Source organism: Homalodisca vitripennis, chromosome 8 (genome assembly GCF_021130785.1).
Source record: "Homalodisca vitripennis isolate AUS2020 chromosome 8, UT_GWSS_2.1, whole genome shotgun sequence".
In the NCBI taxonomy this organism is placed as follows: domain Eukaryota; kingdom Metazoa; phylum Arthropoda; class Insecta; order Hemiptera; family Cicadellidae; genus Homalodisca; species Homalodisca vitripennis.
This window is the reverse complement of record NC_060214.1, coordinates 3,966,469-3,979,673: the sequence shown is the minus strand read 5'-3', so window position 1 is coordinate 3,979,673 and position 13,205 is coordinate 3,966,469. Positions and strand designations below refer to the sequence as shown.

The 13,205-nt window shown below is 33.7% G+C and overlaps 1 protein-coding gene across 1 annotated transcript in view; it reads left to right on the top strand.

Moving 5' to 3' along the window:
- LOC124367216 (CBP80/20-dependent translation initiation factor-like) overlaps window positions 1-13,205 on the top strand; it is a 32,464-nt gene that overhangs the window by 17,416 nt on the left and 1,843 nt on the right. Inside the window, 6 exon segments of the mRNA XM_046823872.1 lie at window positions 821-1,016; window positions 1,304-1,502; window positions 2,739-2,857; window positions 6,158-6,295; window positions 6,297-6,305; window positions 7,889-8,014. Of these exon segments, the coding sequence (XP_046679828.1) occupies window positions 821-1,016; window positions 1,304-1,502; window positions 2,739-2,857; window positions 6,158-6,295; window positions 6,297-6,305; window positions 7,889-8,014 (787 nt within the window).

The window sequence follows — 13,205 nt, the reverse complement described above, 5'->3', positions numbered from 1 at the left end:
GTATAAACTGGAACAAGTGTTATATTAATTTACAAATCTGTTCTCCACAACATACAAATTAACAAATGTCACTAAAGTTTGCCAAGATCTATTGCACTACAGTCAACAATTAATTAAGATTACCTAATTAATTATAAAAAATTGTATTTAGAAGTATTTGAACATTTCAAATTATTATGGTTATTTGAAATTTCTCCATAGAAAAATAATTTTTAAAGTGCCTGCAAATGACATTTTGCAGTTTAAATTTTCAAAATTTAAGTGAGAGTTGTGAAGTTGAAGATGGGATTTATATTTTCTTATCAGCTGAATTAATTAGATCAGTGCCAAGTTATTTGTTTTACTTGCACAACAAGCATCCAAAATTTGAAGATGAGAGTAGGTACCAACAATGTATTTTCAATTCTATTTTGAAATAATGATGCTAGTAGTATCTATACCAATGCTGTCATAAAAAAATATAAATTTAAGTAATGTGGTAAAATTAGTTCTACACATTAAAACTACTTCTAAAATTATAGATATAACAGCAATCCAACTTGTTTAAAAAACAACAGTTTAATCTTTACTTGGAATTGGGCGAATAGGATTGATTTAAATGTAGATTTATTCTATAACCTCTGGTGTAGTGTGCTCTTCAGTCAGTTTCATACCACCACTTCCCTCCCCCCCCCCCCCCACAACAAAGCCAAGTCCTAGTTACGCCATTGGTTACAACACTCAATAAGATAATAATACTTTATACATTATTCTCTTATTGTATCTTCATTTTCCATTATAAGTGAAATATTTTGGGTATATGAATTTTGGAAATTTTCAGATCCACTTCAAACATGATGATGAACGGATATGGTATGATGGGTCATCAAGGATATGGTGGGAAAGCTCCCATGATGCATCAGGGTAAGGCGGCACCACCGATGATGAATCCCTTGCAAATGTCCAAGTCCAGTGGGAATGTGTTACATGCCGTGCAGCCCCAGCCAGCTGCTGTGGTCCCCAACACCGTCCAGCAGGTCAGTTGTAGGTGTAGAGTTGTTGGTACGCAGTGTTGATGTTGATGTAGATCCACCTTTCCATCCCAACATCTCTACATTTCCATTAAGTGATATACCGCTCCAGGACATCTACAGGGTTAGTCAGACACATCGGTTTTTGCTGTACCCTGTGTAGATTCAACTACGAGAAGTTAGAACCAGTAGAAGTTATTCAACTCGTAGAAGTTAGAAACCAGCCAGAAGTATACCTTTCTTATGGGGGCCTCATAACAATGTATATTTTTTTCATTCCGTAACTGTTCCAGATGCAGCCCCGAGCAGTCCACTTCCAGGAGACTGTCATGGCTGTTCATGCACCACACAAGCCCTCCGGCTCCAGCTTGAAGAGGTCTAAGAGCCTCAGTGCCACAGACACTCTGAGGACTTCGCCTATCATGGGTAACTACTCAGACCTCGGTAGCTTCTCCGCCGAGGTCCAACAAGACATTCAACAGGCCATCAAGGGTATGTCACTTGATCAGAAGTAAAATTATGAATATAACATTGCATACAGTTGTTGATCAAAATAGTTTTTAGCACATTTATTTTGCTTGAGAACCGGCTATAGTAAAATAACCGTGAGATTTTCTTCATAACAATAATGTTAAGCCTTATGCAATTTTACACTCATATTCTTTGTCATAAAATTATGTGTATATTTTTTGTGGATTATTTAGAAAATTATCCCAATCTTTGTTATTTTCATCATTTTTATATTTCAAAAGTATATAGTGTACAAAAATTAAAAGCGTTTAGGTGCATATTAATTATATGTTTAAAATGAGACATCTCCCAAAAGGCTTTGATAAAAAATAAGGGTATAAACTGCATTAACACTATTCTTATAGAGAAAAACATCAAGGTCATTTTACTAAAACTCTGCTCTTAAATTAAAGAACGACGAGAAAGGGGTTGTTTAGCAGAGATGATTACAGCAAAGAGCACTTAAAAAGGTTAATCTGGTATGAAATGGCAGATGTTCAAAGTATAACCCCTTTTAAAATATGGTACATCTTGAGCAAAGTTTATGTAATTTTTTTATCCCTTTGTAGACCATCTTCCGCTGGATCTGAAGAGTCACTAACTACCTTTAAAACTATTTCTTAAGTCCAGTATTCATTTACTAAGTTTAACTTTCACAACTTTAGCCAAAGCAAGAATATTAAACCATCTTGAACAGGACCTAATGTTTCAAATGTTGTAAATGTTTCAAACTTTGAACCACCGTAATTTTTTAAAGAATGAACCTTTTGAGGTCAGATTTGCGGCATTGTACTCTATTAATAAAGAGCTTTAATTTGATGGCCTATGCTCTCGTTTAAGATTTATTTCTGACTCCTTGCGGGCCATCCCCCTGGCATGACAAAAAATGGTAGTTTCTTCAAAAAGTAGATTTATAGGTGGAGTAATCATGGAGTAAACCTGTAATCATTTGGGAGTTATCAAGCTTATGCGGCACTTTGTTAACAGTATGTTTATTTACTGTATAGACAAATTAAATATGCTCAGGCGGAAAAATAAAACATTTAATATTACAGGTCTGTAAATGTACTTTGATGAAACATTTAGAGTATAACAGCTTCCAACTGATACCAAATATGTATATACAGTACTAGTTTAAGATATCTTATATTGCTGTGCATAGATAAAGAGATTTCTTTAGGTAAATATTACTGAAAAATATTTATTTTTTGTTTGTAGACCCCAACGAGATGTCGGCTCGCTCATTGATGACGCTCGCCAAGCTGATTGTTGAGCGAGCGACGAGTGATAGACGCTACGCTGAATGTGCTGCGAAAATTTGTATTAGTATCATTGAAGTAAGTGTTAAACGTACTTTACTGCAGGAATATATCATTAATAAACATATTTAACTTTGAGCTTGAATGATTTCCATCGCAGGTTCTGAAGAATGTTCAACGAAGATTTTCTGTACCATGCTGAAGTACATCTTACAGCAATCTATCTCATCTTAAAAGTAAAACTTTGAGAAGCTAAAAAGCAGCACAAATTTGGTTTCATGTAAATGAATTAACATTAAACACTAATAAAACAAAGTAGATTATTTTGAAACTTAGTAATAAGGAAAATGACATCTTCAGTAAATTTTTATGAATTCATCTGGATACAAAATTAACCTGAACTCCACATGTGAACGAAGTAAATGTTGAACTATCAACAGTTTTTTATGTATTTTATAAAATTGAACCCCTAATTCAAGCCAAGTATTTAAGAACTATTAATTTTGGTCTTTTTTAACATATGGAATAATTTTATCGGGACATTCCGCTCATGTATTAGAAATTCTTGTAAAACAGAATAAGGCAGAAGGTATTTTAGCAGGGGCAGCCATTGTGAATTACTATAGAGCTCTGTTCAAGGAAAATGTATGCATTAAACAGTTTTTAATTTTACAAAATTACATATGGATAGTTTTATATCTAAAAAGATATGCAGTCACAAAACTAGCTCAAAAAACATTTTAATGAATCTTAATGTAAACTTTCAAAATCAGTCCTGATTCTTACGTAGAATTCTATAAGATTCTTTAATAAACTTCCTGAACCAGCTAAGCTGACTCAACAAGTAGAGTTAGGAAAGTTTTACACAATTAGCCTGTTGAATTTAGTTTAACCCGAACTTTAACCTAGTAATTATGTGTTAGGTTAGTTATTTATTTACCTGAAGAAGAGATCAGATTGTAGATCTCGAAACGTAGTGCTACTGATTTTTTTGTACTACTGAACGATGGCAAATATCCGGAAAATCCTGTTTCCTTCACAATCCTTCCATTGTCAAAAACAAATTTAAACAAAAAATATCTAAATAATTTTTTAATCTGTATTTTTGCAGGTTAATATAAGAAAGATTAGATATTAGTATTAATTAGAATTAAAATAAAAATTATTTACTAAATACTTAGTAAATATGTATTTTTAGTCTTTTTGTATATAATTTTAATAGTTGAAGAAGCTTTTTCATGCAAATGATAGCTCAATGGCTAATAAAGTTAGTGATTAAAGTCAACAGTGATCATTATCCTTCAGAAAAATCACTGATCACTAATATATTATTTGATGCATTTTCCGTTCTAAACTTGAGACAATCTTTTAATGAGCCACTTTTCATTTGTATTCTACAAACGCACAATTAATTACTTTAACAAATCGTTCCTTAAAAAAATTTTATATGAATATTTTCTGTGCTAAAAAAAACGCTTAAACATTGAGAAAAATAAACAGAAATTTAAAAAATCATGCCTTGATTATTTTTTAACATTTTTAAAAAGAGCCCTTAAAGACACACTAAACAAATCCCACATGTAAAAAAACCAATAACATAAAAACTCACTACCTGTTTGTATCAATTTATCTTCAATAAAACAAAAGTTTTAGTGTTTTTCCAAAAGAACCATGTTCACTTTTTCGCATATACTTAACGACTGGCCATTTTAGTTATCACCTGTTGTAGTAGTTCAGCTATATATGTGTTATATGACATGTTTTACACAATATTCACATATGTTGGATAGATATAAAATAAACTTTAACATTCAGACATTTCGAACATATTTATCAAAACGTCCGGAAACAGGATTTTGAGAATGGTTATCTGGATGTTGACACCAAAGTGGTTAAAATAATTTTATTAATCACTTCTTAAAGTTCAATTTATTGTTAGAGGGTCAGTTAAATAGAAACAGGAGTAATTTTAACTGCTATTATTTTGAGCAAAGCAGACAGTGACATAATATAATAATAATAATATTTATTGTCATATTAAGTTTTTGCACTCATCGACAAAGTCACTTTACAGCCAGTAGCCAAGTCAATAAATAAATACATGTTTACATACTAAAATATAAGTCATATGTAAACACATCCATAAAATATATAAACAATTATCCTTAGTTAGCTTTAGATATAATTATAAATTAATATGGGATACAGCAAAACATTCATCTACAGAATAAAAAGGATTGTTTAGAAGCCAATTATAAAATTTACTGGAAAACACTTTTTTAGGGTATATATTTATTACATTACGTAATTTGTTTTAAATTTTTAGTGAAACAACCTGGTGACTATTAATGGTTTTATTTAGTCTGCAGAAATTGATTGTACAGTAGTAAGCCTACTTGCGTTACTCCTAGTATTGTAGCTATGATCAGCATACTTAATATTGTTAGGGTATTGAAAAGTATACAAAACTAAGTCATATATGTATAAGTTGAAAATAGTATGAATTTTTTAAGTTTATAAATAAAGGTTTACAATGTTCCAAAAAACTAACACCACATATGAACCTGATTGATTTTTTTTTGTAAAATTAATATTTCATATGAATCAAGCAGAGGGTTAAGTGCTGTCAGTGCAATCATTATCTAATGCTATTTGAGTCACCAGATATTACATCAACAATGCAATATTGTCTACATTTTTAACAAAGAATTAATCTAACCTTGTGAAATGTATCTAAACCACAGTACCACAAGAAATAAGGAAAAAAGACATTGCCACTGCACACAAAATTGTTTATTAGTTATTAGGATCAATTTTAAAAAATTTTGGTTTTCACTGACCTAATTTTGTTCAATCTTTGAGAAACCAAATTCCTTGTGATGGTGGAATTTGCACTACGTGATGTTTTAGTTCTACTTAGTAATTTCATTCATGAAAATCAACTCATAACTGTCTCCTACACTTAAATCTCTTTATTACAGTACTGTGTTCTATGGTTTATAATATTACAGTTTTTAATGTAGGCTTGACACAGTGTATAATTTCCAAAATTTGCACAGTTTTATTCCCCTTGATACTTCAAAAATTAGGATCCGTGCAATCCGATATTTATGTATAATCGTTACCATTGGCTGTACGGAATACCAAATAAGCTAAGCAATGAGAGGTCTGAATCTTTTTCCTCCTCATTTCTCTTACCAACATCACTGCACAGTTTCTCACTCAAAGAAAAGTCCTCAACTTCATTATCATCATAGAATAATACAAATTAACCAACATCCCTCGAGGATTAATGTTACTACTCGTAATGTTTTACTGAAAATTATGATTATATAAAATCACATTAATAACAGAATGTGTGTTATCAATTTGTTACAGAATGAGAAGAAAGAAACTTTCTTAGAATCGCTGTTAAACACGTGTCAGCTCTCATATCAGGAGAGAGACAAGGTGTTGCGTTCTACAGCTACTGGAAGTCGGTCGGTACCGGCAGTACATGACCTTCCTGAACGAAATGTATGTACAAGTAAGTATCCCTCCACATTCATAACAGGAGAGTGGGTAAGAGGAGTTTGGAGAGTGAAACGTTCGGTTTATATGTTGTATGAGAGGTTGTATACAGCATCATTAGACTTCATTGAGTTTATCTCTGAATATTAAAAATTATTCAAAAGTTTGTTGTATTAATAGTTAAGACATTTAATTTGTTGTATTGTATTCAGTCTCAAAATATTGCAAATTATGTGTAGTGGTTTTAAACGGAATTTTATTATCACACACACAGATTTGTTCTGTAAATATATTTCCATGTGCAACACAAGTAAAGGATATTGTGAATAAGCTAGTATATATGAAAATTACAAATGGAGTAAATATAATTTATATTCACGTTCAAGATCGGTTGCAGTAATGAACCAAAAGTTGTACTAAAACACTGACACTTAATATTTTTATTGAATATCATAACAACATTATCATTGCCATGCGATAGGAGTCCAAAAATTCTGTAGTGTACAAATATATTTCTCTTAGATATGAATACAAGGTCTGTCAGAAAAGTATTCGACATGCATTTATATCTTCTTGCCTGAGCAGCCTCTGTGAGTATGAGTGTAACAAACTGAAAGTCGTAGTTTCTGACTGATCACCTTGGGTCGTGCACAACATGTGTTTATTTCTCACGTGTTTTTTTTCTGTTAGTCGAATTTGTATACTGATAAGAATGACAGAAAAAATAGATCAACAAATTTGCATCAAGTTTTGATTCAATCTCAACAAGAGTTGTATGGAAATGATAGAAATTATAGAGAAGGCCTTTTGGAGGAAATATAAGGCCTTTATATAGTTTTGGAGAAAACGTGAGCACAACACAAATAAGAACGATAGAGGTGGTTCAAAAAAGGCTACACATCTGTTGACAATGACCCTCGTTCTGGCCGAACTGTACTGACAACAACACTGGAAACATCGAGCGTGTGTTGCCTGCGATTGAATGTGATCGTCGATTGATAGTTCATGAACTAGAAAAAGATCTCGGAGCACCAAATATTACTGAAATTTTGAATATGATTTTAGGAATGACTTGCTTGTGTGCAAAATTCATTCTGAAATTGCTCACAACTGAGCAGAAAAAACTTTAGGGTGATATCACTCTGAACAATTTGAAAATGGTCAGTGATGATGAAAATGTCCTTAAGAAGATTATTACAGCCTCCATTCAGTCCCAACATAGCTCCCTGTGACTTTTGGATGTTCCCAAAATTGAAAATGGCGCTCTTAGGAAAGCGGTTTAACGACATTGAAACGATTTGAAGTATGTGACGCGCAATCTGAAGGCCATTCCAAAATCTAAATTTGAGGATTGCTTTAAGATTTGGAAGCACCGCTGGGACCGTGTGGTTCAATCAAATGGGGACTATTTGGAAGGAAGCCACCGCCCGGATGACGAAGAATAACACCAGTACGAAGATATGAACACAGGTGGATACTTTACGGACAACCTTGTACTCGTATACCTTTCTGATTTTGTCTATTGCGATTTCATTGACACCTAGTTTATAGTTTTACTTGGCCTTGAAAGTTATACGAATATGACTTGTTCTGTTACAGCTGAAAAGGAGCCAACTCCAATTGAAAACTCAGTATGATGGTGTACCGCCACAAATTATGTTGTTGACTCTACTCTCCAAATGTTTCATTGACTGTCTGCAAGCCAAACCTCTCTCTAAAATAGAGGTAAGACAATATTTGTCGTGGAAACCAAGGCCATCTAGAACTGGACGTGAACAGTCCTCGTTCCAGCTGCCTTTAGAATCCATACCTTGCATTATTTGATTTTAATAGCCAATGGCAACAGAAGTGAATGTAAATATATTCATATAGTATATGTAATAAGTTAGTATCCATTTCAAAAAGCCTTAATATGCGTAAATGTAAAATTTTTTTTGTTTTATAACCACTATACAGGGTGGTTATAACACCCTTTTATACAGGGTGTCCCACAAGTAACCCAACAAACTACTTAGGTAGTTTCTCCTTAAATTAGAATAAAAGATTAGCAAAGATCAACAATTAAAATGTATTGTTTTTACAAAGAACGTTCATTTAATAAACAGATATTGCATTTTCTGTTTTATTTTTCGTGTGGGTTGATTTCATTAAACATTAATTCTTTTAACTTTGTGTTTGTTTATTATTAGCCTATTTTACATTATTCTCTTAGGAAGTAAATTATCTAGAAGTTTTGGTTAAAAAGTTTGTGTGTTTATTATCCATTTAATGAAGTTAATGTACTTCAAATCTAAACAAAGCATGTCTTTAGAGACCAAAATTTGCAAATGTTATCTGATATCTCAGATATGGGTGGTCTAACAGGTTGGGATGTATTTTATTCAATTTTTCAGTTCATTTTACATAAAATCCAATAAATTTAACAACTATCTTCACACTATAAAATCATCAGTTTCGCTTTATTTCCGTCCTTTCTTACAAAATGGGTGAAATCTTTCGCTAGACGTAGCTCACTAAACAAAGCACTTTCGGACATATGTTTATATGAACCTTTTTAATGAGAGGAAACCACCTGAGAAGTTTGTCAGGTTACTCGTGGGACACCCTGTATATAATACAAATATATAAAATGTTAATTATTAGTATGATTTGTTTATAATTTTTAGTTGTTATTTAATAGTTTAACGCATTACAGTTTGATTTTTTAAACTCCTTTATGGTACTTTTAGGTTTAATTCAATTTGTAAATAATTGAGTATCGAAATTCCAATGTATCTTAATCTGATAACTTTTTGGAGTTCAGATTTATAGTGCAGTAATAGATATGCAAGTAATAGATAGTGCAGTAATTGATAACAATTACCGAATTGACTGCCCTTAAAAGAAGGTAATATGAAACAGAGTGTGAAATACAAAAATTAAAAGAACAAGTTGGGGAAACTTGCTCTCAAACCCCAAATCCCCACAAAATGACATCACATCTAAGTCAGAAAAAATAACTGCTCTAAATTTAATGTATCAAAAAAAATCTCCAAAAACAAAAAAGAAGACTCAGTTCAGTGTAGCATTGCAAGTTGCCAAATGCAAGGAGGCTGCAACACTCCAAGGACAGGACTCAAGAAAACAACCAGGGCGACAAGCCTCTGAAACGAGTCCTCTGACGACACCAACATCAGCAATGCCTGGCCTTAAAATAACTTCACCTTCCACATCTTCCCATAAGATCTCAAGATCACCACCAGCTTTAGCAAAAATCAGAAAAGAAGGAGAAAGTATCGAGGAGTTCTTCAACCGTCACATTGATGAGTACAAGGACAATATTAACATTTATAAAGACAATGTAAAAAAATACGGCAAACCCTCTGTATTATGTGAAACTGCCTCCTCATATATGCCTAACCAGTCTCCTACACAACCAGGACCTCAGACTCAAACCTCTTCACAGGATGCGACCCACCAACTTGACTCTTTTTTAGAAAAAACCAAAATCAAGTTCCACAAGGACATTAGCTGAGCGAAATTAGCAACAGCACAAGAACTAAAAAATAAATCAAAATCCCCAAAATATAAATTCTTCCAAACCTAGGAATAAGCACCAGAAACTTATGATTGCACACCAAAATATTGACGGCCTTCAGAACAAAACCGACAGACTTGCTCATTTTCTCCACAACAACAAACCAGACTTACTAATACTTACTGAGCATGGCTTAAACAACGAAAAGCTGGAGAGCACTAGAATCCTTGGCTACAGACTTATAGGCAGCTTTAATAGACAACAGCACAGAAAAGGTGGAGTGGCTGTCTTTGCAAACTTAAACCTTAAAATTAAAATTACAGTAATATCCTTATCAGGAACCACATCAGAACTTATATGTGAAACCATCCTTCTAAAAACTGAGATGAAACAAGGATTCTTGCACCTTTTAGGTTTATACAGGCCACCTAGTAGCAACTTGGAAGAAGCATTAGATATTTTATCATCTGAATTGGACAAAATAACATCTTTTTAAAAACCCGGTACTCGTAATAGGGGATGTCAATGTAGACAACCTGGTGGCAAGCAACGACAGAAGAAACTTGGACGATATGATTCACGGCTATGGACTGAGCAGACTTCACCTACCCCCTACAAGAATAACCAGTCACAGCAAGAACTTCTATAGATTTCATATGCACAAACATTAACGAAACTGAAATATCAACCAGAGTGCTAAAAAACAGGCCTCTCAGATCACATGCCCAGTTATGCTTTATCTCTACAAACATGACAAGCCCCACGCAGACACAATCATACAAAAGACAATTTAACACAAGAAACCGTAGAAGAACTGAGGTATAATCTACAAGCACAGGACTGGTCACAAGTTATGCTCACAGACAATGTGGATGCTGCTTATAAAGCGTTTCATGGGATCCTCCAATCTGCAATGAACATAGCCTGCCCTCTCAAAAATAGTAAAACATAAAAGAAATCCCACCAAGAATATATGGGATGATGAAAGCCAGGCGCTAAAAAATGCATACTTAGAAGCACTAAATCGAGAACACATTACGGGCCATCCTGACGACAAAAAAGAAACAGCCCAAAGGAAAAAATCCTACGATTTAAAACTAAAAACACTAAGAAAACAGCTTAACTCCTCCTACATTGAAAGATCTGACAACAAATCAAAAGCCATGTGGAAAGTGATTAATAATGAAAGAAAAGAGAGATCAGAAAAAACTCAACTTGAAACGCTTAAACATACAGGACTACGCATCAGACTCTCCAATAGACATTGCCAATTACTTAAATAGCTTCTTTGCTACAATTGCTGACAGAACACTTGATACCAAAGGAAATGAACAACGAAACAACACACACAATAGAACCAAATTACATACCCCAAATACCAAGACTAATTTTCCAGGAGACAAATGAAATAGAAGTCGGAGACATCATAGACACCTTAAAATCAAAAACATCAACAGGAGACGATGAAATATCTTCTAAATTGGTCAAACAATGCAAACATGAAATTATCACTCCACTAACAACTATTATAAACAAATCACTTTTACAAGGGACTTTTCCCAGCGGGTTGAAACTCGCAAAAATGTATCCAAAATATAAGACTGGAGCAACTGACGAAGCCACCAGTTATCGGCCAATCTCACTTATCTCCACTTTTTCCAAAATCCTGGAGCGAGTAGTGCTAACTAGACTACTGGACCATCTCAAACAGCACCACCTTCTTACTCGAGACAACATGGTTTTGTAAAAGACAGATCTACAGCAACAGCACTGGTCCAACTAATTGAAAACCATCATTGATAAATTGGAAGCAGGATATATAGCCACAAGTATACTTTTGGACTTTACCCAAGGCCTTCGATTGTCTAGACCACAAGCTCATTACAAAAAAACTGCAAACTCTGGGAATCATTGGACAAAGAAATAGACTGGTTCAAGAGCTACCTCAGCAATAGGACACAGATTGTGGAAAGGAAATTACTTACACTACACACAACACAGTCAAAAAAGTAAAATCTGAACCACTACCAGTAAGCAGAGGAGTGCCGCAAGGCTCTGTTCTTGGACCTGTCTTGTATATCCTTCTGACTAGCGACTTTCCAGAATACCTTCAAAACCATTGTGAAATGGTAATGTACGCTGATGATACAGCCCTTATTGTAGCAAACAAAAAACAAAGATCAACTAGAACATTGACTCCTTTGTAGCTTTCAATATGGCTAAACAATATTGCAACCTAAATGATTTTGGTTTTAAAATGAATCAAAAACCCAACAACTAATTTTTAACAGCTACTCAAAATAACTATCATGGTCTCCCAGAAGTAACTACAATAGAATTCGGAAAATATTTAGGACTCACCTTGGACCGAAATTTATCTTGGGAACCACACATCAACCAGCTCTGTCAAAAACTAAATAGCAGTCTTTACGCAATAAGGAGAATTGCACAAATCAGCAACACTGATGTAGCTATGACAGCATACTACTCGTTGTTTGAATCTCACTTGAGATACGGCCTGATAGCCTGGGGAGGCACGACAATCTCAAATCTCCAAAGGGTGCTGGTTCTACAAAAAAGGACAATTAGAGCTCTAAAAGGACTAGGACCACTTGACACATGCCGAACAGCCTTCAAAAGAACTGAGAATTCTGACTGTAGTAGGACTCTACATCCAAGAGACAATCCTCTATACAATCAAATCAGGGCAAGCAAGGACTGGAGACAGACACTCCTATAAAACCAGACACAGGAGCAACTTTCTCCTAAATCAACATCATCTCAGCTTATTTGAGAGGAAACCTTCTTATCGAGGAGCAATGTTCTTCAACATTCTACCTGAATCCCTAAGAAGACTGCCAGAAAAGAACTTCAAAAGCCTCCTTGAGAAAACTGGCTACTGGAGCGACGACCAATTTACACAATCCAAGAATTTGTTCAATGTAGAACACACAATTTTTGACAAACAATAACTCATACACCCAATTGTAACATAAACATGACTTTTGCCCTGTTCTCCAAGAATATGTGCAATAAAGAATATTCTATTCTATTCTATTCTATTCTATTCTATTCTAATAAAATCTCTTTCGCCCGAGTATTTTTCACAACGTAGTAGTTGCAGCATTCTAGAATCAATAAATGTTGAATCAAGAATAGTTTAACAATCATCAAATATTTTGTCTTTGTCACTGTCTCTCTCTCTCTCACTAAAGACTGATGAATAAAGATTTTTATCTTTATAAAGATATTAAACTCTATCTTGATTAAAAACTCACATCTGACATGATGCCATGACATATTTCTTTATGAATAACTAACAGCTATAACATATTTGTTTATGAATAACTAACAGCTATAACATATTTGTTTATGAATAACTAACAGATATAACATATT